Source organism: Halichondria panicea, chromosome 16 (genome assembly GCF_963675165.1).
Source record: "Halichondria panicea chromosome 16, odHalPani1.1, whole genome shotgun sequence".
In the NCBI taxonomy this organism is placed as follows: domain Eukaryota; kingdom Metazoa; phylum Porifera; class Demospongiae; order Suberitida; family Halichondriidae; genus Halichondria; species Halichondria panicea.
Window position 1 is genome coordinate 2,834,627 of NC_087392.1, and position 23,601 is coordinate 2,858,227.

A 23,601-nucleotide genomic window follows, 5' to 3' on the forward strand; every position below is an offset into this window, starting at 1 on the left:
AAATTGACCACAAATTCCTGTGTGCTCTTGTGATTTTCCTCCCAGGGTTTTGTGTTGCCGTTCTATCTAATTCTTTTTGAGCTCTGCTTTTCGTTTTTCAGCATTCAACAATAATGGCGTCAAGTTCTTCTACGGAAGCAGCAGTCAACATTGATGAGATACGAGAAAGAAAACCAGGTAGGTAAAAGATGGGCAGACTAGATGTATTAAAATAGCAAGAACTTTACAGTAGGCTAGACAGTAATTATTATTATTCATAATGTTTCAGGGACCAAGAAGGCCACCACCACTACGACTGGCCCAAAATCTGTGAAACCATCTTCGTCTGCTGGGACAACCAAGGCCTCTCTTGATGACAAGATGGCTAAAGCTAAACGCCTTAAGGAGCAGCAAGAAGCTGAGCGTAAGAGGAAGCTGGAAGAAAAACAGGCCCGGGAGGCACAAAGGCTGGAAGCCATGGCGCAGAGGAGGCGAGAATTGGATGCAAAGAAAGCATCAAAATTAGGAACTGCAAAACCGAAGACAATGGATGCGAACGAAAAACCTGAAGGTGGTGTTACATCGAAACCAAAAGCAACTGCTCCTGTCTCACGCGTGCGTTCAGGAAGTACAAAAACAGCAACCAGTATTCCCAAAGCAACGACAGCTAGAGAAGTGAAAAAGCCAACCAGCACCCGAACTGTTACTGCAAAAGCTACTACCAAACCTACAGTCAAATCAACAGTGACTAAACCACCAACCACTAAATCGACTGCTACTTCTAAGCCAGCAACCAAACCAGCTTCTTTGCCTCGGCCTGGTTCAACACGAATTGCTGTTGGTGCTCGAACGACTGGTGCTTCTAAGACTACTGCCAAACCCAATGCTGTCAAATCAGGCCTCAAAAAACCGTCCTCGACAAAGACCGCCGATGTGAAAACATCTCGTACCAAGCCCTCGTCTAAGACCACCAAAGACAGTCCCACAAAGACGTCTGCTAAATCAGCTAAACAGGACAAAAAACAAAACGAGGAGGAGAGCCATGTGGACGATCAGGTTGTAGGTGATGTGGAGAATGAGCGTGTAACCAGTGTAGATCCAGACAATGCTGTGATCCGAAGTGATGCCTTTGTTGAATCCAGTGTGGATCCAGACAATGCTGTGATCCAAAGTGGTGACTCCGTTGAAACCAGTGGATCTCCTTTGTCCAAGCATGTGTCTCAGTCTGTGCCAGCCATCACACCGAGCACTGCGAGTCGTGTGGGTCAGATCATCGCATCTCAAACCTCTCTTAGTAAGGATCTTCAGACCCGGCTCCCCCATGCCGCTGTGGTCGGGAATACAGAGGAGACTGGAGAACCGCAACCTATGGATGAGACAAGTGAAGAGCCAACACCTGTCGAACCAACTGAAGGTATATAATTATATGTACATGTATTTTGTCTGACAGCCTGATTGAGTAATGGGTGCCTGAAAATGTGTATTTTGTACACCGGAATGTTGAACTGTAGCTGCTATTCCTTATACTGTGTAACTAAGATCCCACGTGACTTTATTAAAACTATTGGCTGACATTACTTTCTTTTTCTCTTATGTACACACAAACAGACAACGAACCTCGCCTGGTGAGAGTGTCGAGCCCTGGGCCAGAGCTGACCCTCCCTGATGAGTTTGGAGCAGAGTGGAAGAATGAGAAAGACTTGCAGGCGACCAAAGAAGAGGAGACAAGGACTGAGAGAAGAAAGGTGTGTCTGTTGTGTACACATTCAGTGTGTGATTGGTTGGCAAGCATCCTTATGTACTGCACTTGAATGGGAGTCCATTAACTACACAATCAGTGTTGTGGCATCTTATTCAATTACATCCTCAATGGCTACACGAGTTTTTTTTGAGAGAGAGTAATCCGTGCTGTGTAGTTTTGTACGCATGCATGTATATATACCTTCTAGAAATTTAATGTGACTCATGCTGACACTTCATTATTTTGACTGCATATACACATGTATTGGACACACCCATGTATGTAGTAGTACAGCATACTACACCCATGTACACGCACGCACGCACACACACACACACACACACACACACACACACACGCACACGCACACACACACACACCACACACACACACACACACACACACACACACGCACACACCACACACACACACACACACACACGCACACACACACGCACACACATGTAGAGGGTAGATGTGATTATGATGAAGACTAGAGCTAGGGGAGAAGAACTAGGAATGCAGGTACCGGCTAGCTGTAGAATCCTTGGATTACCGAGCTTCTTTAAGTCAACATAGAGTTGCTAAACTATGTTGCATTCTTGGAATCAGTGTTAGCGTTTCCTGTTGCAACTGCCTCTGTTGACAGTAAATAGAAACACTAATAAGTAAACATTATGGTTAAAATGTACTCTTTGTACATTGTAGGAAATTTCTCTACTGTCAACCACACCCTCTCCATCTGATGTCACAGCAGCTGAACAATTTGATGCAAGAGAAACACTGACAGCTCAGGACTCGTTTGAGTTTAGAGGTGATATTCCTCAGGATGTGCTGCCTGCAGACAACCAAGGAGACGATTATGTAACGTTCGATGTTGATGGTTCTGAAGTGTCAGTCTCAACGCCTCCTTCCGAGTCACCTTCCACTCCTACGCCATCCACACCCCCACCTGATAAACTGTCTTCACTGCCACCCTCCTTATCACCATCAGAGGCACCCTGCACACCTCCACCTGAGGAACGATCCACGTCGCCAACTGAAGCACCAACCTCACCGCCCCCGGAGGCACAATCCACATCGCCAACTGAGGAACCAACCTCACCACCACCTGAGGCATTGTCCACACCTACACTTGAGGAACGATCCACGCCGCCAACTGAGGAACCAACCTCACCGCCACCGGAGGCACGATCCACATCGCCAACTGAGGAACCAACCTCACCGCCACCGGAGGAGGCACGATCCACATCGCCAACTGAGGAACCAACCTCACCGCCACCGGAGGCACGATCCACATCGCCAACTGAGGAACCAACCTCACCTCCACCTGAGAAATTGTCCACACCTACACCTGAGGTACCGTCCACACTGCCACCTGAGGCACCATCTACTCCCCCACCTGAGGCACCATCCTCGCCGTTGCCTGAGGCACCATCTACTCCCCCACCTGAGTCACCATCCTCGCCGCTACCTGAGTCACCATCCACACCACCACCTGAGGAACCAACTTCACTGCCACCTGAGGCATTGTCCACACCTACACCTGAGGTACCATCCACATTTCCACCTGAGGCACCGTCTACTCCCCCACCTGAGGCACCATCCTCGCCTCTACCTGAGATACCATCCACACCGCCACCTGAGGTGCCATTATCGCCCCAACCAGCTGAGGCACTATCCGAATCGCCAACTTCACCTCTGCCTGATGCTTCACAACCAGATTCACCGGCCCCAGAGGTCCCTTCCTCGCCACCACCTGACACACTAGTGGAGGATATCGAAGATAAAGATGATCCTTTAGTCTCATTTGACGAACAGACCTCTTCTGACGTTCTATTGATGTTACCCGAGGATAATGAATCAGAGTTGCAGCAGATGATGGATGACACTTCTCGAAGAATTGACAACATGGAAACCAAACCTGTTGCAGAAGATCGTGTTATTACTGGTGATCTTCTTGGGTTTGAACCGTCCCCCGAAACTGCTACTCAACCGAATATTTCGGACAATCCGTTCGATCTTAACCTCCTAGCAAATCAATCCGAAACGACTGACCACCTGTATTTTGGGGACGGAGAAGAAAAAAATCAATACTAGTGAATAATGTGAATGTGTTAAATAGTTTTACATAGGATTCAATCAAATGTGTGTATGCTGACAAAGTAGATACAATTTCTTATGATCACCCCTTCTTAGATTTCTTCCTGTATCATTATAAGTTGAGTTACCTGCAAACGAGGGCGGCTAAAATTAAATGTAAACCGTAATAGCCGCGAAAATGTTGTACCTCGATAATAACCTACTATAAAATCTGCTTGTGCATGCCAAAATCAGTTAACCGAACAAGTCACTTGCAAAAATGGCCTGGTCATTGTTGCTGCTTATTGTCTGCATGTTTCTTGTGCCAGCCCACTCTGAGCAAGGTGTTACCTGCCAGAATGACAACCTCCCCAGACAAGACTGTGGTCAGTGAACATGAATGCATGATCCTAGCAATTGAGCACATGCATATGCAGATATAGCTAGACTACTTACCACCTTGGGGTTCGTTGTCCGTTTACTGTGATTGTGCTGAATAAATGTGTGCAGGTTTTGTTGGAGTTACTCAGCAGCAGTGCACAGACAAGGGCTGTTGTTGGCATCAGCGGGATGTGAGTTGTTGTCTACTAGTTCTATTCCCACTCTACTATAGATTGTCTGCAGGGTCAGCCATGGTGCTTCACCAAGACCAGTGAATCCGACCCTCAAGCTACCTGCCAGAACGATAACTTCCCGCGGAATGATTGTGGTCAGTGAGACGTAAATTTTATTATTTGTGGCTGTATTGCCTTCAATTATTAATTAAAAGTATATATTAATTTTATGCAGGCTTTGTTGGAGTTACTCAGCAGCAGTGCACAGACAAGGGCTGTTGCTGGAATCAGAGGGATGTGAGTTGTTGTCTATTATTCCCACTCTACTACTTATAGGTTGTCTACAGGGTCAGCCATGGTGCTTCACCAAGACCAGTGAATCCGACCCTCAAGCTACCTGCCAGAATGATAACTTCCCGAGAAAAGAATGTGGTCAGTGAGCTCCTCAGCAGCCAGCAGTAGCTCACAGAAAACAATGCACAGTCATTATGTATACTAATTCTTATCATGCATGAACGCAGGTTTTTTCGGAATCACGGAACAGCAGTGCATAGATACAGGGTGTTGCTGGAATCCCAAGGATGTGAGTTGCACCCCTTCAGTAGAGCAACAAGTAAATTGTCTTTGTGTCTTCAGAATCAACCATGGTGTTTCTCCAAGATTGTTCCACCTCCTCCCACCCCAACTTGTTTACCCGACCGGCCAAGGTTGGATTGCGGTGAGTTATATTAGGAACGTTCTATATTTCACCTGTTACTACTTAATGCGAACAACAATAATTTCCTCGTTCAGAGTATAATTTCCCTGAACTATTGCACAGGTTACGTAGGGATTGATCAAGGACAGTGTGAGCAATCGGGGTGCTGTTGGAACCCAGCTGACGTGAGTTCTTGATCATTGTTTAAGTCCACGATTTAATGTTTCTCCTATATACTAGAATCTTCCTTGGTGCTTCCAAAAGACTGGAGGCACTCTACCTGCTCAGTGCAAAGTGGACGGACCAAGATTTGATTGCGGTTAGCGTGTTGAAATACCACCAGTGATTATTTATCGTGTGTGGTATAATTACATAGGAAGTGTTGGAACCACTGAACAAACCTGTATTGCGCAGAGCTGTTGCTGGAGCCCTGCAGAGGTATGCATACTTACAAAATCAAAATTAGATGCTGCAGATCAGTTGTCTGCACTTGTGATTTATTCTTTCTGTGATTCACAACGATACTTGTACCCCTACAGACTGGGCCTTACTGCTTTTACCAGACCCCTGTCTACACCGTGGAGTCCATTAGCCCGAGTACACTTGGCTTGCAGGTAAGCAATCAATGGGCTCCTCTCAAAACTCTCATACGAACCCCATTTTTTTCAGATGAAACTCGTGACTAAGAGTCCAACATGTAAGCCCTACAGTACTATACGTAATGGATTTTTATGAGTTTCCCCCTGGTAGCTGTTCCTTATGGACCAAACATATCCCCACTAACCTTTGAACTCTGGCAAGAGAGTAAAGACCGGCTCCATTTCAAATTCACTGACCCGAGCAACAAGAGATGGGAAGTTCCAGAAAGGTAAATGCTAATTTAACTGACATACTATACACGCAATCTCGCTTGTGCTCGTTCCCATGAACAGTGTATTGCCGACTCCACCTCCCCCTTCCTCTCCTCCATCAGCCACCAGCTACACCTACCAGGTGCCTAAAGTTGGAGAGGAGTTCTTCATATCCATCAAGAGGTGAGTTTTTGTTTATGTATGTTGTTGAATGTTTTTTTAGGATGGATTGTAAAATAGGGGAGATAACCAGGAAACTATTTTTAACACCACATCTATAGGGACACGTAAGTAAATAACATCATGTGAACTTCTACCATAAAGTTTATTGCATACTACAGTCCAGTTTGGGAACCAATATCTCTCCATTGGAACCCATCTCCCTGTGGGTCACTACATCTATGGCATAGGGGAGCGGAAGGCACACTTTAGACTCACTCCAGGGTTTGTTTTTCAAGCATCGATGACTTGATTTACTTGTGTTTTGCAGTGGCTCTAACTGTGGAAACACATATCCACTCTGGAATGCTGATATCCCTACCATTCCTGAAAACTTTAATCTCTGTAAGTGTGTAGCCTTTCTATACTGTACTGTATGAACAGCTGCACTTACACCCTAGATGGCTCACATCCATTCTACCTGGACTTGCGTAAGAATGGCCTGGCTCATGGAGTGTTCCTCAAGAACAGCAATGGTATGGATGTAGAAGTCGGACAAACCTCACTCCAGTACAAGGTCATTGGAGGTGAGTTCTGAAGGGATGGTGCTTCCTTAGTCAACTATAATTATTGTCAGTGATTGTTCTAGCTTCAGTCCAGAGCTGAATGATTGAGTACAGAATTTTCTTAGGCAAGCCTTAAAGGGTCCTGAACTGGGCCGGGCAGACTTTTCTTATTTACCATGAGACCACCATGGTTATTGCACCTGTACGAATTTTAACCATTACATTGCAGGTGTTCTGGATTTCTATGTGTTTCTTGGACCAAGCCCTGAGGAGGTGATCCAACAGTACCAGGAAGTGATTGGTCGACCTCAGATACCACTGTATTGGACACTGGGTTTCCATCAGTGTCGCTATGGTTATGAACACCTGCAAGACCTCAAAGATGTTATCAATGGCTATGCAAACAGCAAGGTAACCACACAATTATTATCCCAAGTGTGTAGCTTAACTTCCACAAGCCTGAAAAGGCTTGGAAGCTTATTCACTTTAGGACATACATCTACAATAACATATGGTGCTGTGACTATTCATAGATTCCTCTTGATGTCATTTGGAGTGATATTGACTACATGGATGATGTGAGTCAGTATATTGTTGCGTGTGAATAATATTCATAGCTACCTCATCACACACCTGTTGCAGTACAAAGACTTCACGCTTGATCCATCAAGATTCCCTGCTAGTGAAGTCAAACAATTCATTAGTGATGTCCACAGCAAAGGAATAAAATATGGTAATAGTTTGAATTGCCAGAAGCTTATTGTTGGCAAGCCCGCGCGCGCGCCAGCTAAATCGTATTTCCCTACACATTTAAACGTCACATCCTAAAAAGCTGCAGCAATGGATGCATGTTTTTAGCATTTTCTTTGTGCAGTGATGATAATAGACCCTGGAATTGGAATTGACAAAGGCTACCCTGCTTATGACAGAGGGATTGAACAGGATGTGTTCTTCAAGGTATGTGTCAATCTCCATATGCGTCATGCACGTGTATATAGCACGCTAAAACTGTACACTCTTAATTACATGCATATCATTATTACAGGACTTCAATGGGAACAACTATGTTGGTAAAGTGTGGCCTGGCGATGTGCATTATCCAGACTTCTTCCACCCAAAGGCTCAGAGCTACTGGGAGACAGAGGTGTGTAAACGTACTAGCGATTTGTTAATCGTAATTAATCCCCTTTCTTCTCATGCTACAAACACACAGTTCAGAGATTTCTTCAACAATCTGGCAAACGTAGATGGTATTTGGTTGGATATGAACGAGTGTGCAAACTTTTGCGATGGTGTATGTTCTACTGAACCCCAGTCTGGAGAGGTCAAGTGAGATGGTTACTCATTTAACCCAAATGATCCTCCATATTATATCAACAACCGCTGCTCTCATAGCCCGCTCTTCACGCGTACTGTGGCGGTGGATGCTGAGCATCATGGAGGTGTCCTTGAATATGACGCTCATAACTTGTACGGTACGTGGGTGAGAGGATTAATCTGTGACTGCCACCCTTTATGCTAACACCAGCTCTCAAATGTGGTCTTGTTTTATGAGCCTTTAAAATTGTTATGTTCTAGTACGTGATCTAAACTTATAGCATATTAGTGTACTCATTTGCGTGTTCTTGCACACAATACCAAACCAGCACTAGATCTACTTATACTATGTTTGTCATTCCATTGCAGGGATAATGGAATCCATTGCTACCAAGAAAGCTCTTGAGGCAATCCGACCCAACAAGCGTCAGTTCGTCCTCAGTAGAGCCAACTTCCCTGGCTCTGGCGTTCACTCCGTTCACTGGAACGGTAAGCTGTTTGTTGCTATAGCAACACCGTTACTATGTAGCTCTCATGCAACCACAGGTGACAACACAGCCCATGATACGGACCTATATTTCTCCATTCCAATGATGCTTAGCTTTCAACTGTTTGGAATTCCATTTGTCGGCTCTGATATTTGTGGGTTCTTTGGTAAGTTGAGCCTCCAGTTTTACCAAGTTTGATAGTCACTGGTTAATCCTACAGAGGACACGACTGAAGAACTGTGCGGGAGATGGATGCAGATAGGATCGTTCTACCCGTTCGCTAGAAATCACAACTTTAAGGGTCCCATTGGACAAGTAAGAGCTATCGTGATTTGGCTTAATTAGCTGTATAGGTACAAAGTACAGTAAATGTTGTCTAGTGGGAGTTTTCTTTGGGTTTTTATTCCAAGACCAACAGTACTCCAATCGCAGGAACCATATCGATGGGAATCTGTGGCCCACATCAGTCGCAAGTACCTGGGTATTCGTTACTCTCTCCTTCCCTACTACTACACATTGTTCTACAAGGCCCATCGTCCAGTTGACCAATCAAATGCCCCCTCTGCCACTGTCATACGCCCCCTGTTCTTTGAGTTTCCCCAGGACGAGAACACCTACCCTATTGACTGGCAGTTCATGCTGGGTACCTCCTTGCTCATTAGTCCTGTCCTGCGAGTTGGTAAGGAGGAGCAACTGTAATATTAATTAGCAGTTATAATTATTATTTTAACCTATAGTTACAATGTGGACATTTAACCAACAAAATTTCCTGATTCCTCAGGTGATGCTGGTAAATCTGTCAGTGTTTATTTCCCCTCCGGCAGCCGTTGGTACGACTGGTACACACATCAGATTACATCATCAAAGGGTGGAGAAAATAAGAACATTGACACTGCTTACGATTACATGCCAGTAAGAGAAGTTATATAAACAATTGTAGAGACTTTATATCTACACGACTAATTCTTCTCTTCCCTCCCATAGATCCATATCCAAGGAGGGGTAGTGATCCCCATGCAAGACCCAGCGCTGACTACTGAGGCCAGTCGAGCCAACTTGTTCTACTTGCTGGTGGCCCTCTCGGAGACTGGTGTTGCCAAGGGAGATGTGTTCATCGATGATGGAGAGAGTGACCCTGTGGGCAGGTGGGTTACGCACAAAATTGTAATAAATTAAATGTATGGGTGTTCTGCAGCCACACGTTTGTGGACTATAGTGCGTCAGGGAACCGACTGATAGCTACTCCCTCAGGAACAGTGAGTGTTTGCATAGGCACTGTATCTAGTAATTATTTTCATTACAGGGATATGCTTCGAATATGCCTCCTCTTGATCGTGTTGTGGTCATCGGACTAACTAGTGTCCCAACTGTGGTAACCAAAGACAGTGTGAACGTGCCCTTCTCCTACGATAATAGCACTCGAACCCTGACAGTTGGCCCGGGTCTAAAGACCAGCATGGATACACAGTACGTCATCAACTGGAATAACAACCAAGCAAAAACAGAGTTGTGAATAGGACACACAACTAATGTGTATCAAAACTGTGAACTTATGACATGGTTTGTAGCTAGGTAGTAGCTATGCCTTTACAATGTGATTGTCCATGCATAGTAGATCTAGATCCATGTTTGTACCTGAGTTCAGCTACTGAATACAACCAAGTGAACATGTGATCATAATAATTATTTAGCTGCATGTAGACTCTAGCTACAGGCTACAGTATAGATCTAGATCTAGTAAAATCTACTCTACCAAGATGCTAAAGCCAGTGTCCATTCTCTGTGCTGCTCTATTGGTGGCTACAGCTGCGCATGGGCAAACCTGTCAGCCTGACCAGCAAAGGAGTGACTGCGGTTAGTAGAATCTCTGTGCATGTGATGGCTGACTCCATCCATCACATTGATGAACAAAATAATGTGCATGTCATGATGTATGTACTTCTGTACAGGCAAAGTTGGTACTACTCAGGCTCAGTGTGAGAGCAGTGGATGCTGCTGGAGCCCCAAAGATGTATGAATTATGACTATAACTTAAACTATAATATTTTCTATTAATCTATAGCTTGTTTTGTATTCTATAGTGAATTGATCTGCACCCACTTATGCAGAATCAACCCTGGTGTTTCTACAAATCTGGTGGTCCAGTGAACAAGTTGTGTAATGCAGATACCTCACGAGTAGACTGTGGTATGTGTGCCTTAACTAGATCTAGCAAAGCACTCTGAAACATGTTTTCTCTGCCACTTTTGAATTAGGTAGCGTAAACGTAATGTTGGTAAGAATCAACCCTATAAGTGCACGCCTTTGTCGGTGTTCTTGCATGTGTTTGCAGGCAGAGAAGGCACAACTGAGGAGGATTGTCAAAACCATGGATGTTGTTGGCAACCCAAACAGGTTAGATCCATTTGAATTGAACCCGCTTACATTATTTTTATATACTGTCTCTATATAGGGTGCATCGTATTGCTTCTTCCCCAGTCCTGCGTATCTAGTGCAAAATGTGACGAGCACAGCAACTGGAGTCAAGGTGCACCGACCACATACTTCTTTGCGACCTAGCTAATCATCGTATTCACTATCTAGGTTTCCTTGAAACTGAGTGGAGCGAAGTACACTTCTTCTGGCAGAGCTGCCTCGCCTATTTCCCTATTGGTGTTTGAACTCTGGCAAGAGACCACTGAAAGGCTGCATTTCAAGATTACTGACCCAAACAATAAACGTTGGGAAGTTCCAGAAAGGTTAAGCAACCAGAGCTTTTACCATTTATGTCTGATATAATCATCATTATAAAACTCACACAGTTTTCTACCTGTCCCTACTCCACCGTCTTCCCCTCCATCGGATACACTATATACCTATGTTGTGGCACCTGTTGGCAGCGAGTTCTCTCTAACTGTGACGAGGTCAGTTAACTCAGTATGCATTGTGTTGAGCATTGTTGTCATACTATATACGGTTAGGAAAAGTAACAAAGAGACAGTATTCAGCACCTCATCAGCAGGATTGCGTAAGAAATTATAATAATTATAATAATGCTTAATTAGAATGTTGCATCACACTGCAGTATACTTCTCTGATCAATATCTGTCTATTGGAACAACTCTTCCGCAGAACTACAATCTGTATGGACTTGGAGAGCACAAAGCAAAGCTCAGATTGGAGTATGTTATTATGAGTCAACGAAAGCATATCACTAGCTGTGTAACTTCTGTCTGTGTGCATAATTGTGTAGGAAGGCAACATACACACTCTGGACTTATGATGTTGCTACACCCAAGGGTGTTAACTTATGTAAGAATCCTGTGTTTGTGCTATATATGCACTAAGTTGCTGTCATTTACTTCAGATGGCTCCCATCCATTCTACCTCGACCTTCGAACTGATGGCACTGCCCACGGAGTGTTTCTCAAGAACAGCAATGGCATGGATATTGTGCTTGAAGACACATCACTGAATTATCGCGTGATTGGAGGTAGCTTACAATTTAAAGCTAGCAGTATTCTTATTAACCTTATAGGAGTGCTTGACTTCTACATCTTCCTTGGACCAAGCCCTGAGGCAGTGATCCAGCAGTACCAGGAGGTGATTGGACGACCACACATGCCTCCATACTGGGCTCTAGGTTTCCACCAGTGTCGCTATGGGTACAATAATCTACAGGAGGTTATTGACGTTGTGAACAATTTTCATGCTAAAATGGTAAGTCATTGAGTCCGTGATGTTATCATTTATCATTGCATACGTTGTTAGATACCTCTGGATACTGCCTGGGTGGACATTGACTACATGGACAATGTAAGTTGCATGCATGGTAATGATTGTGGAGTCACTTATAATTATTATTGCAGTACAAAGACTTTACTGTTGGCTCAAACTTTCCTGTGGATAAATTGCAAGCATTTGTGGCCCAACTTCACCAGAATGGACAGCATTTCGGTATAACTATACACATGCCTTATAAATAATATCGAGTGTCGAATGCGTGGTTACAAGCCCTATTGTATTTTTAACTATTGCAAATTGCATGTGCATGCTCATTCTCTTTGCATAACTTACACTTCGCAATCGAAAAAACCTCGCATTCAAAACCTGGTATGTACAGTATTCCAATTTAATCAGTGACCTCCCACCCAGTTGTGATTATTGATCCTGGAATCAGCAATGCCCAGAATTACGAGCCCTATAGCTACGGACTGAGTCAGGATGTGTTCATCAAGGACAGCAACAACAAAGTCTTTATAGGGAAAGTTTGGCCTGGCTACACCGCTTTTCCGGACTTCCTAAACCTGAACACTCACAAATACTGGCAACATGAGGTGTGACAAAATTTCAGTACGGTTCACATGTAATCTACCCCCTAGCTGTGGTATACTTCTCAAGCCAACATTTCATGTATACATGCACCAGATCGGTGGTTTCTTGAAGCTTGTTCAAGTAGATGGACTGTGGATTGACATGAATGAAGCAAGCAACTTTTGCAATGGAGCATGTGACTCGCAATCCACGTCTAAGAATGTCAGCAGGAAGGGTACTGCTGGGTTTGACCCTACTGATCCACCGTACCAGATTAACAACCAGAATTCCAAGCAACCTCTCAATATCAAGACATTGGATATGAATGCAATGCACTATGGAGGAGTGCCAGAATATAATGCACACAATCTCTACGGTGAGTGTACTTAATTACATAATCGCATGTTGTCTTATTATTCACTATGATTCGTACAGTGATTAGTCGCGTATCAGTAATTGCACGTCGTCAAGGCAGTAATTGCACGTCGTCATTAACGACGTGCAATTACTGCCTTGACGACCGCACGTTCGAATAACGGCCGCGGCAAATTTTTTTTACTGAAACTGCAGCTAAAAGTGTCCTTAAAACTGCATCACAAACGATTAACAAACAATAGTATGGCTACTCGTGCAATAAGGGATTAATAGCACTCATAACAAGCACTGGCATGCAAGGTTAATATCACTCGGCTACGCCTCGTGCAATTAGTATCCTTGCCATTGCTTGTTACTCGTGCTATTAATCCCGTATTGCACTCTTAGCCATACTATTAATAATATTATTGATTATGCCAAATATTAGGGTTTACCGAAGCCATAGCTACTTGCTCTGCCCTTGAGTCCTTAAGGCCAGGTGTTCGTTCCTTTGTTCTCTCTCGGTCCACGTTCCCTGGCTCAGGAGCACATACAGCCCACTGGACAGGTGACAATACGGCCACGTTTGAGGACATGTACTGGAGCATTCCAGGTATCCTCAGCTTCCAGATGTTTGGTGTTCCACTGGTCGGCTCGGACATTTGTGGATTTATTGGTGAGTATGATTGTTGGATATAATACATGCACTGATACACTCTGAACAAAATGTCCCCACTATTCCCCCTTTTTTGACTCTACGTAGAATTTCTAACAGTTTAATAATGTTTAATAATGTCACAAAATGCTACCGGATCTGGAATAAATTGTGTATACACATGAAGGTAATACAAACGAGGAGCTATGTGGAAGGTGGATGGCACTGGGGTCTTTCTATCCATTCTCGAGAAACCATAACACAAAGGGAGCAAATTCTCAGGAACCATACCGATGGGACTCTGTGGCAGCAATCAGTCGCAAGTACCTGGGTATCCGTTACTCCCTCCTTCCATACTACTACACACTGTACTACAAGGCCCATAGTCCAGTCGACAAAATAAATCCACCATCTGCCACTGTGCTAAGGCCATTGTTTTTCGAGTTCCCTCAGGACCAAAGCACGTACTCCATTGACTGGCAGTTCATGGTGGGAAAATCCTTGCTACTTAGCCCACAGCTGCAACAAGGTATCTATGGCAGTTCATGTATAATGTTGACTACTTTTTATGCTGAGCTGTTAAAACTTTGAAACTACTTTCTACCTTGTTTAGGGGGAACAAGTGTGAGTGCGTACTTCCCTGCTGGTCAGTGGTTTGATTGGAGTACTTTCCAACTATTCTCTGCTAAGGGCAAAGAAACAAAGACAATCAACACACCAATTGATCACCTACCAGTACGTTAGGTCTTTGATAGCTCGTTTAGCACCACCTGCTATTACTTCTTGTGCAGATCCATGTTCGAGGAGGGTCAGTGATTCCTCTTCAAAATGGCACTGTTCTCAACACTACCATGGGAAGGATGCAAAACTTCTCCCTCCTGGTGTTCCTTGATAGCAGCATGGAAGCAGATGGCGATGTTTTCCTTGATGATGGCACGAGTCTTGATATAAAAGAGTAAGATTTTGACGTGTAAGATACGTGTGAATGTCATCTCGTCAGTGGGTAAACCTGGTTGACTAATTACTTAACACGGTGGTAGCTTAAATACAGAAATACTTATGTATGGTATGTACGTGATCAGAGATTTTCCACTTGTAGGTTCACGTATGTTCAGTATACTGTGACCAAGAACATGCTGACCAACAAAATGACTGGAACGGTATGTATGTACGTAGCTTGTTGGGTAATGCTTGTGTTATACAGGATTTCATACAGAAGGGGGGGGGGGGGCGCCCTGGGATTTCCCACCCCTAGCCGAAATCCCCCTAGATCTCTGAAAAATTAATGATGTCATAAAACAAAACGTTTGACTTTTCTCTTTAAAAATGTCTACAATCTCGACTAGACTATATAGTAAAATTTATGGTTTGAAGCACACAAAAAACCCAAATTGCACCTCAGATAACCATTCCTCCAAAAATTTTCCGGGGAAGGACCCCCAGACCCCCCTCAATTAAACGTTTCCCCTTACCAGCTAAAAATCCTGTATTAAACCCTGTGTTATGTATAGTGGTGCATGTGAACGTTATAGTCTTTTGCAATTTGTGGTACATGTATATATGCCAACAGCTTGTATAGTACAATCTAGGGTTGCCATGGACTCATTTCCTCTCAGAGGCTTCTGTAGACGCTGAAGTGTGTACCACCCCTTGTTAATTTACATATACAGGATTATGCATCAAAGGCACATCTTCCCCCACTGAGTAAGGTGACTATCACAGCAGTGTCCAGACCCAACAAAGTGACTGTCAATGGAATGCAAGTGGGCTTTGCATACAACACTGACTCGCAGTCGTTGATTGTTACTGGCCTAAATATCATGATGGATGCAGCACTCAGTCTAGTCTGGGCCTAATTTATATGCTCTAAAAAAAATTTGAGTGTTGTGTGAGCAAAAACGATTTTTAATTTTGTGCAGTTTATTTGTTTATAGGCTTAATGGAACATAAATTTGTACATGTGCTTTATTTTATTGTGTCAGCAAAGTATTTTATAGTGGATTGTTGTGCACTTTGTATCGCAGTTGTGACTAGCGCCAGCCGCCATGAGACTAGATTGGTAGAGTAGAACCAAAAAATGTGCTGTCAAGTTGAACTAGATTTCTGTAAGCCATTATTTTAGAAAAACAGCCACCGTTGAAATGTTCTGAGTCCTGACCAGAGAGACATGTATGATTATTTATGCAACCAAGCAATATAATATGAAGAAAATCTGACCCCTGACATAATTATATTCTGACGATCAAAATAGGTAATGTAATCATTATGAGCGAAATGTCCAAATATCACATAAGCTTACTAACTTTAGAAAGGGAATCTTTTACAGTAGTCCCCCTCATCTACATGTACGCATAGATTTTACAGTAGATCTAGACTAGTCATAGAGACAACTCAGCCATGTACTGTGTTAATTTCCACTCATGTATAATTATAATAAAAATGTATGGTAAAAAAGTAGTAAAATGTTGCGTAAAAATGTTATTAATAATATTGATTAAAAAATATTATAAGTCATCATCGGTTTCTTCAGTGTTTTCACTAACGACAGCTATCGTTATGATAATCACATCTGTTGATTTAAAATGTTGTACCTGAGCATGAGAGAGAAATTGCTGGAAAAATCGAATACCTCTTCTTTCAATTGATTGTTCAACAGTCGGAATTACGCTAGCAGTAGAATTGGGGTCAACTAGCTTCACGACGATCCTAGTGACTGGCAATTTACTAGGTGGTTCGTCCAAACAATCAATGGAAAGGGTCATGTATTTTCCTGCATCACCCCCTATTCCGTGCGGGTGAAGCATTGCTTTGAAGCTTCTCTTGTAATGGTCATAGAACTGTTCACTTTCAACTTTTGAATGTGACTGGGTCAACCATATTTGTAGTTTCTTAACCTTTATTTGCCAAAACAAAAGCCCTTTTCTTGAAAATTGTTTCACCTCACGCCGACCTCGAGTTTTACGTACAGAACTATGAGAGTTTGCAGTAGTGTTGACTAATGAAGGACGGCAAATATGCATGTTTTCAGATTCAGGGGCGTGTAAGACCTCACAATGTCTTGAAGGAGGAGAGGGGAAATTGGAGGTTCCACCAGCTTCTACGTCTGAAAGCAATTGTAATATAGTCAGTGCATACCAGATAACTTCTCAAAAATGACACTAGCCTCCTCGGGACAACTAAATCAAGACCCACACAAGATTCATAAGCCCAGATAAATTATTCTTTTCATCTCTTCGATTCTTAGAAGGTAAAATGCCTTTATGGTAGAGTAGACATAGACAAGACAACGTTTGTTGACATTAAAAAGCTAGGTATACAATCATCTAACACAAAAATCAATGCCTATTCTCAACTATATCTTTAGTACCTAAATTATTCTTTATCTATGCATGCAGGGCCTACACGAGAATTACACACACTGCGTCAGTATACCTACCTTCAAAGAACAGTTTTTTGTTCACTTGCTCCAACTCATGATTAGTCTCCAAGGGGACCAGACCAGCAGAGCCTGAACGACTAAAATTTCTTTCGTCACTTATGTTGAATGAGGGTATTACAGGTGACACCCTGCCAGGGGTTACAGGTAGACTAGATGGTTTTCCTAAGTTTTTGGAGGCTAAAGCAAGCTTGAGGTTACTAGTCACAAGCTTAGCTGATGCAAGGGCATCTCTCAGGCAAGTTGGAAGATTTACAGAAGAGTTCGGAGTAGATTGAGCAGTGATAGAACGTTGTGTCTCATGTGATACAGTAGAAATTTGTTTTACAAGGGATTCCACATTGCTTATGATACATTCAATAGAAAGTCGAAAGTCTTGATGCGACACACTCCGATGAACAGGTGGCATTGACGATGTTCGAATACCTATTGTAGTAGCACATTCGTGGACACCTATTTCACTAGGTATACTGTGAGATTGGTGAAGAGTTGGTTGTGTCAGATCTCTCTCTATAACATCAACAGGAATATTCATAGAGTTGTAATGGTTTCCACGTGCTTGCCATCTTCGAGAATTTTCAGAACTCGATTTACTCCTCCTTAAATCACTTTCTTGAACTGATGTACATTCCAAACTTGATTGAAGTTCACATGATCCTGAATATTGGACAGAGACAATGAATAAAATCCTTGTTGTTGATACGCAAGCATTGTGCCAAGGACCACGAAGCAGTGTCAACCCTCGCACACATACTAGAGTCGCCTACGATGTGCTAAACTTTGTTATCTGATAAATAGGCCTTGGTGGATTTTGTTTCCTATAAATTATAGCTTTTCCCCTTTTTATCGACTTAATATTATGCTGTATTAATTGTATCGTATACCGTATAGCGTAATTTTCGTGGGGTAAAATACTCGTTATTTTTGTGGGTAAGCTGACCTCCACAACATTTTCCCCACGAAAACGTAGGCTTTCTGCAGTGCAGGCAAACAACATTTTTTACTCATGAAATCACGTACCACATACATCTAGTAGCCAGCTGTTTACTGACAGGAGTTTCTCATTAGTACCTATTTTTCTCTTCAAAGCCAATAAGGGGGTATTCCCTATGCTCAACAGCACCTATTTTAGACTGGAGACCACGCCCTTTCTACTTGCGGGAAAGGGACTGGCCAAGTGAATATCAATGATTCGTCCCAACGGAATATAAGTTACGTCATATGTGGCCTCGGTCCCAGGCTGGGAACGAAGCTACATCACATGCTGTAAGCTACACTTATCCTGTTCCCAGGCAGTTTTTTCTTATAATTATAGAACGGATGTTGAAAATATGGCCTGGTGTTGGGACGTGGTCAGGAACCGGAAACAAAACAAAAGCAGAGATTTTGCTTCCAGAGGCATAGTACCCTAAAGTTTCCGTAAAAAATGTAATGTCTTATTGCTATCAATTGGGTAGTTGGGTGCTTTTGTTGGACTATGGTAGGACCAACGCTGCACTTGTCGACAGGAGTGTTGTTCTTCAAATGTGTAAAATCTCTGATCTTGTTTCCGGTTCCTAACCACGCCCTGTACCAGGCCTAGTTGGCAACCTCTGACCTAGTGTTATTTCAGCACACAGGGAAACCATTCCTCTTTCCCTGAACCACTTCCGCAAAATTTGGGACACACAATGAAGACTCGTTGATAGACACTTTCCGCAAGTAGAAAGGGCGTGATCTATTTGCTATTATAAGCAAAATCTGACAAGGCCTATCGATATATACAATCATAACGATAGTTTAACTTTACCAAGATATTCATCCACAAGCTTTGCACAGTCTTCCCTAGATATGTCCTTAAGAGCTTTCATGAGGCCATCCAGACTCTCTGGAGAGAACACACCCTTTCCTTCAAGAGCAATCAGTACTCGCAAAGAAAATGCAGTATCATATGTTGTACCTACTTCGTAATACCATGCTGGCAAGTCATACATGTACGCAAGCCGAAGAGCATTCTCCTTTCTTAGACGATCTGATATGTCTCCTACAAGTTTCCGATAACCTAAGTACCTGGTACTGGTTTCAATAACAGCCTGCCTTGGTAGTGTTTGTGATCCATATGACGACTGAGCACCCAGGTTCACATCAATATTCGCCATGGATTGTTTTGGTAGCCTGTGTTCGACCATAGATAGTAGTATGGTTCGACTTACTAACGTACTTAACTTGTGGTCTTGATCTTGGGGATGATGATTTTACTATGTTGGGCGTGGCCAACACACCAAGCTGTAAACACCTTTGACCCTGGCCGATTTACAAGAGCTACCGTATTGATCTTTACCCTATACTCTGCACACAGGCTAGGGCCGGCCAGGGGTCTCCATCACGTACCATAGTTATTGGTTATTGCATGGTTATAGTATCTATGCTCTAGCTATAGATACGAAGATTTAATATATGGAGACACCAGAAAAAGATGGTCAGGATGGGGGTGATCAAGTCAGACTCCTCATGGGATTAGTTTCTCTCAAAGAAATCAGGTGAGTGTTGAGCAGATTTCATCACTCTCTTTACCGTGTGTTCTGTATACATGTAGAGATCATCAACATACTTTGCAGCAGATGCGTGGCAAACTTGAGCGTTGCTATGGCGACTACACAGAATGCAGAGATTTTGCCATGCAATGTGGTGCTGAGCTCAGCAAGTTGGAAGGTGAAAGGTTGTGTCTGCAGAATCGACAGCAACAAATTGAGGCCGACATGATCCAGGTGCTTTACGTCTATTATCTATGTTTATGTTAAATATTATGTGGGGTACATGTACTTTATTTTTTTTATGAATGATAATCACATATCCTGTGACGTCTATATTTCTTTGTTTAGATGACAGACCTAAAAAAGGAACTAGAAACTGCATCTACCCACTGTGTAATGTCTGCACCCACTGAACTGTACAAAGTATTAGAAGAGCAGGTAATTTTCATTATTAAATTTTGTTCGATTCTGGCATTGATAGTGATACACTGACATAACAGGTGAATGAGAAGAGAAAAACACTGGGTATGGAGATGTTACCTGAATGTGAAGCCTTCTCAAAGCTTTCCAGCGATTCTATGTATGTACGCTATACATCATGTACATGTATGTATACTAGCTATACCGTATAAAACACCTTTGCGAATGAAACCCTTTGTGATCTAACTATAGCCTTTTGGCATGGATTGTGTGTCATATATACCAGTACTAGTATAGGTCAAGTGATCAACACTCGCAAAACATTCGGTAGGTAGTACCATATTAATCACACAGTTTCCACCACATCGCTTCAATTATATTATTTTCTGTCTCTAATACTACATTGTTAGTGTACTATGATCATCCACAGAATAACATCGTCTTCTAAACAAAAGAGACACTTTCGCCAAAGTAATTCACATGGCAACAGCAGAGCACACCCCTATTCCAGCACAGCGGTCAAAGCAGGTCCTTCTTACAAGCAGTGCCCTAAATGTGATCAGCTTATCCCCAGGAATGCAGTAATTTGCTCAAACTGCCACTCTTTATGCAGTCGACCTGGTCATGTGAGTCTTCTAAAGTTTGATTACATCATAATTAAGACAACTATTTTTCTTCCATTTAGAGTACTGGCAAGAATCGATTGTGAACCCCATTTTGAATTAATGGTTATTAATAATTTCACCCACATCAATAACAATAAATTAAAATTGAGATGAAAGTTTTCGTATTCTCTCTGTGATGCTGTACAGTTTGGAGGATGCTGTGGGAGGTGGTTCATCACTATTGGGTACTTTGTAATTGTGTGATGCTTTAACTTCTTGTAGTACTTGAGTGAGTAGTTCTTCTATATGATTCATTCGGGTGTGTAAATGACTTACTCTATCTGAAACTGTTTGTGCTTGCAATGTTGTAGAGTAATCACTTATATTACTAGTGGTTGAAGAAGTTGAAAACCTTCGTTCGGGTAATAAATCTAATGAGCTTCCTTCAGCTTTGATTTCATCGTCATTATCATGGTACGAGTTTTCTTTGATTGAGACATCTTGACTCAATCTCTTCATACCTTTAGCGATTAGTGTCTCCATTGTTTCGGGGTAGTCCTTGAGTACATCCAGTAAGTCGCTCTGCGAGAGGCAAAGAAGAGTGGAAAATCCAACTGAACGAACAAACGCTGTTCTTCGACGATGGCTCTTGCCTGTACCGAGGTTTAATACGCTTATTTCACCAAAGTATTCTCCATGTATCATCTCTTTCAGCACCAATCCATCTTCCTGTGCCATCACCTCGAGCTTCCCGATATTAACAATGTACATCTCTCTTCCCACATCTCCCTTCCTACAAACATATTCCCCAGGAGAATAGACTTGGGTCCTCAATCTGACAACTAACTCCCAGAGTAACCCTGGTTCACACACTGAGAAGAAATCGACCTTTTTAAGAGTTTCGAAGTGGACATAAATACCTATTTCTGCTTTAAGCTTATCTGGAAGGGTATTTAGGACATGCTGATCATCTACTGGGTGGCCGTGTGTCCAAAGATAGTCAAACCATTTAATCACTTTTTCTCGCAAATGTTCAGGCACACTCGTCTTTTTCATGTAGACTTTAATATTGTCCATTTTGGTCTGGAATTTTGCTTTGTTTTTCTGTGTGTTTGCAATGATATTTCCTACATTCCCCACAAGTGTAGCAAACATTAGGATTCCGATTAAATAGTCGAATATGACAAATATGTACTCTACATTTGTTTGAGGGTGGGGTAGGTCTCCAATAGTGGTCAGAGTGAGAGTAGACCAGTACAGAGAATAGATGTACTGCCGAGAGACCTCACCCCAGTGGGCAGATTCTGTTGTGTTCCAGGCTGGATAAACCCAGCTGTCAGATCCAAAGCCTATCCATTGACTGAGGCTATAGTAGATGCATGCATTCCAATGAATGATTGCAACCATGTTGTGTAGGAGGAACACAACACGTGAAACATTTGGAAAGTGAGAGCGGCTCTCAGTACGATCAAAAACACTTTTCAGCCTGTAGAGTTTTAACAGTTTGGGTAAATGCAAGTACAGAGGTGGACAAGACAATTTCATTAGTATGTAAATCCAGTCCATTGGAATAGCTGAGATTACATCAATATAGAACTGCCAGCTTTGAGTGTAGCGGTTCATCATGTTATCAGTATCATCTTCCAGAATGCCGTCTTTCAAATAGCTTGTTCGGCTCTGAATCATTACATCAGTCACATAGATGATGCCACAAAGAAAGTCTAGCAACCACCAAACATACCAAATTTTTTCAACACCAGGAAAGGAAATTCTTGCTATTATAGACCAAGTGAAATAGACTACTGCCACCCCTACAACCAGCAACCAGTTGTAGGTCTTGGTACCAGTTGGATCAAGGAAAAATGCAGGATTAGATCTAGATCTCGATGGTTTTTGGTGGTTTTGATGAGACTTGCTGAATAGATCTTTGGAGCTCAGAGGGCTGTATTTTGTAAAAAATTCTTCCCTTTGCTTGGACTTACTAGCACTGAACTTTCTTCTGTGCACAGAGCTAGAACTTTGTGGCCCTGGAGCATCCCCTGGAGGGCTGCTGTTCACTGGACTGCTCACAGAAGGTGGCATCATGCACGTAGTATTGTCCATCTTTTTTAATTCAGTTGTTAACTGTACTAGTAACTTGATGTTCTGTTTTGTTTGGCTCCAAACTTTTTTATGCAGCAGTGAGCTGACTCCCCCGCTTTTACAATAATTGTTTCAAGACCGATTTGTCTCTAAAATAACGCTAGGACAACAACGTTGAGGTAGCCTCGACCCCAGGCCGCACTTCATCAGTTGAAGTAAGTATAATTTATAATTATATAATTATTGTAATGATGAGCTACAAAATAAGTAAAAGTAAAAAGGTTGATAATATAAAAAAACAGTTAGTTACGTTCTAGGTGTCCCTCGATAACCTGGACCTCGATTGGCTCAAGGAGTACATCCTTAGTAGTCGAGCGCCGCCGCCCAACGGTAGAGGGCGATGGCGCCCGACTACATCCTTAGCTGGTATGTTTCTTGATGACCTGGCACCACCTGGGTACCCCTAATTGCCATATAAATGGATGCTCTTAGTAGAGCGAAGCTCAACTGGCATCGTATCTACCCTATCATTGTATTGTAGGGTACATCTCTCTTCTCACTGAGCATGGATGACAGTCTCTTGTAGAATGTTGTTTCCATGCGCGTGCATGCTGCCACCAGTAGATGAGAGGACTAGTGGTGTGAAGGTTCAGTCTTCCACTTCCCGAATATGCTATTCATAGTGGCGTTTCTTTTCTAGCTCATGTCGTCTGTATCTGTAGATGCTAGAGAGGTTTGCTGATTCGATTGAGCACTTGGGCACTAGATATGGCTATTTCCCCAAGGCCTCTAAGACATTGGCTAATAAC

At 42.8% G+C, this 23,601-nt stretch overlaps 5 protein-coding genes across 8 annotated transcripts; 3 read left to right on the forward strand and 2 right to left on the reverse strand.

Annotated features, from left to right (window-relative positions):
• The first annotated feature begins 8 nt into the window (after positions 1 to 8).
• Positions 9 to 3,958, forward strand: LOC135350289 (proteoglycan 4-like). Of its 2 annotated transcripts, XM_064549034.1 has the most exons (5): positions 9 to 177; positions 269 to 1,393; positions 1,588 to 1,724; positions 2,189 to 2,245; positions 2,429 to 3,958. In XM_064549034.1, the coding sequence occupies exons 1-5, from the start codon at positions 114 to 116 to the stop codon at positions 3,818 to 3,820; spliced, it is 2,775 nt and encodes a 924-aa protein (XP_064405104.1). In that variant the 5' UTR covers positions 9 to 113; the 3' UTR covers positions 3,821 to 3,958. The 2 variants fall into 2 exon arrangements, with proteins under 2 accessions (XP_064405104.1, XP_064405105.1); XM_064549035.1 differs by lacking the exon at positions 2,189 to 2,245.
• A 56-nt stretch (positions 3,959 to 4,014) lies between these two features.
• LOC135349804 (sucrase-isomaltase, intestinal-like) lies at positions 4,015 to 15,752 on the forward strand. The gene is given in 54 exon segments (XM_064548413.1): positions 4,015 to 4,188; positions 4,313 to 4,374; positions 4,427 to 4,511; positions 4,592 to 4,653; positions 4,704 to 4,788; positions 4,878 to 4,939; positions 4,993 to 5,074; positions 5,177 to 5,238; positions 5,294 to 5,372; positions 5,430 to 5,491; positions 5,593 to 5,667; positions 5,723 to 5,750; positions 5,804 to 5,921; positions 5,986 to 6,087; positions 6,145 to 6,191; positions 6,246 to 6,348; positions 6,395 to 6,468; positions 6,525 to 6,650; positions 6,859 to 7,040; positions 7,163 to 7,207; positions 7,272 to 7,362; positions 7,504 to 7,586; positions 7,675 to 7,773; positions 7,843 to 8,104; positions 8,316 to 8,435; positions 8,493 to 8,600; positions 8,655 to 8,749; positions 8,867 to 9,113; positions 9,216 to 9,346; positions 9,419 to 9,579; positions 9,630 to 9,690; positions 9,738 to 9,944; positions 10,126 to 10,288; positions 10,384 to 10,445; positions 10,543 to 10,621; positions 10,767 to 10,828; positions 10,887 to 10,961; positions 11,018 to 11,172; positions 11,236 to 11,337; positions 11,395 to 11,441; positions 11,499 to 11,595; positions 11,667 to 11,725; positions 11,781 to 11,906; positions 11,952 to 12,133; positions 12,185 to 12,229; positions 12,283 to 12,370; positions 12,569 to 12,750; positions 12,842 to 13,103; positions 13,530 to 13,757; positions 13,924 to 14,265; positions 14,350 to 14,471; positions 14,528 to 14,691; positions 14,836 to 14,896; positions 15,407 to 15,752. Coding segments are annotated over 54 exon segments (6,201 nt in total). The 5' UTR covers positions 4,015 to 4,082; the 3' UTR covers positions 15,593 to 15,752.
• Positions 15,753 to 16,136: 384 nt separating this feature from the next.
• Positions 16,137 to 19,433, reverse strand: LOC135350299 (uncharacterized). Of its 3 annotated transcripts, XM_064549049.1 has the most exons (4): positions 19,116 to 19,433; positions 18,962 to 19,039; positions 17,173 to 17,829; positions 16,137 to 16,839 (listed from the first exon to the last, which is right to left on the reverse strand). In XM_064549049.1, exons 1-4 carry the CDS (start codon positions 19,126 to 19,128, stop codon positions 16,241 to 16,243), a joined length of 1,347 nt encoding a protein of 448 aa, XP_064405119.1. In that variant the 5' UTR covers positions 19,129 to 19,433; the 3' UTR covers positions 16,137 to 16,240. The 3 variants fall into 3 exon arrangements, with proteins under 3 accessions (XP_064405119.1, XP_064405118.1, XP_064405120.1); XM_064549048.1 differs by having other exon boundaries at positions 18,962 to 19,433; XM_064549050.1 differs by lacking the exon at positions 16,137 to 16,839 and adding an exon at positions 16,861 to 16,992 and having other exon boundaries at positions 18,962 to 19,433.
• Positions 19,434 to 19,473: 40 nt separating this feature from the next.
• On the forward strand, positions 19,474 to 20,898 carry LOC135350324 (uncharacterized). The gene is made up of 6 exons (XM_064549077.1): positions 19,474 to 19,691; positions 19,748 to 19,919; positions 20,034 to 20,123; positions 20,186 to 20,265; positions 20,536 to 20,731; positions 20,791 to 20,898. The coding sequence occupies exons 1-6, from the start codon at positions 19,609 to 19,611 to the stop codon at positions 20,812 to 20,814; spliced, it is 645 nt and encodes a 214-aa protein (XP_064405147.1). The 5' UTR covers positions 19,474 to 19,608; the 3' UTR covers positions 20,815 to 20,898.
• Positions 20,832 to 22,890, reverse strand: LOC135350296 (cyclic nucleotide-gated channel rod photoreceptor subunit alpha-like). The gene has a single exon (XM_064549045.1). It carries the CDS (start codon positions 22,811 to 22,813, stop codon positions 20,870 to 20,872), a length of 1,944 nt encoding a protein of 647 aa, XP_064405115.1. The 5' UTR covers positions 22,814 to 22,890; the 3' UTR covers positions 20,832 to 20,869.
• Between the last annotated feature and the right edge of the window lie 711 nt (positions 22,891 to 23,601).

What these genes read in the sequence shown, in the direction of transcription:
- LOC135350289 (XM_064549034.1), top strand. Translation starts at nt 114, where the DNA reads ATGGCGTCAAGTTCTTCTACGGAAGCAGCAGTCAACATTGATGAGATA. An exon ending in GATACGAGAAAGAAAACCAG is followed by an intron (nt 178 to 268) that starts GTAGGTAAAAGA and finishes ATAATGTTTCAG; the next exon opens with GGACCAAGAAGGCCACCACC. An exon ending in CAAGGACTGAGAGAAGAAAG is followed by an intron (nt 1,725 to 2,188) that starts GTGTGTCTGTTG and finishes ACACACATGTAG; the next exon opens with AGGGTAGATGTGATTATGAT.
- LOC135350299 (XM_064549048.1), bottom strand. Translation starts at nt 19,340, where the DNA reads ATGGTCGAACACAGGCTACCAAAACAATCCATGGCGAATATTGATGTG. An exon ending in GCTTGTGGATGAATATCTTG is followed by an intron (nt 17,830 to 18,961) that starts GTAAAGTTAAAC and finishes TCCAATATTCAG; the next exon opens with GATCATGTGAACTTCAATCA. An exon ending in CAAAAAACTGTTCTTTGAAG is followed by an intron (nt 16,840 to 17,172) that starts GTAGGTATACTG and finishes AATTGCTTTCAG; the next exon opens with ACGTAGAAGCTGGTGGAACC.
- LOC135350324 (XM_064549077.1), top strand. Translation starts at nt 19,609, where the DNA reads ATGGAGACACCAGAAAAAGATGGTCAGGATGGGGGTGATCAAGTCAGA. An exon ending in TTGAGGCCGACATGATCCAG is followed by an intron (nt 19,920 to 20,033) that starts GTGCTTTACGTC and finishes TTCTTTGTTTAG; the next exon opens with ATGACAGACCTAAAAAAGGA. An exon ending in AAGCTTTCCAGCGATTCTAT is followed by an intron (nt 20,266 to 20,535) that starts GTATGTACGCTA and finishes GATCATCCACAG; the next exon opens with AATAACATCGTCTTCTAAAC.
- LOC135350296 (XM_064549045.1), bottom strand. Translation starts at nt 22,813, where the DNA reads ATGGACAATACTACGTGCATGATGCCACCTTCTGTGAGCAGTCCAGTG.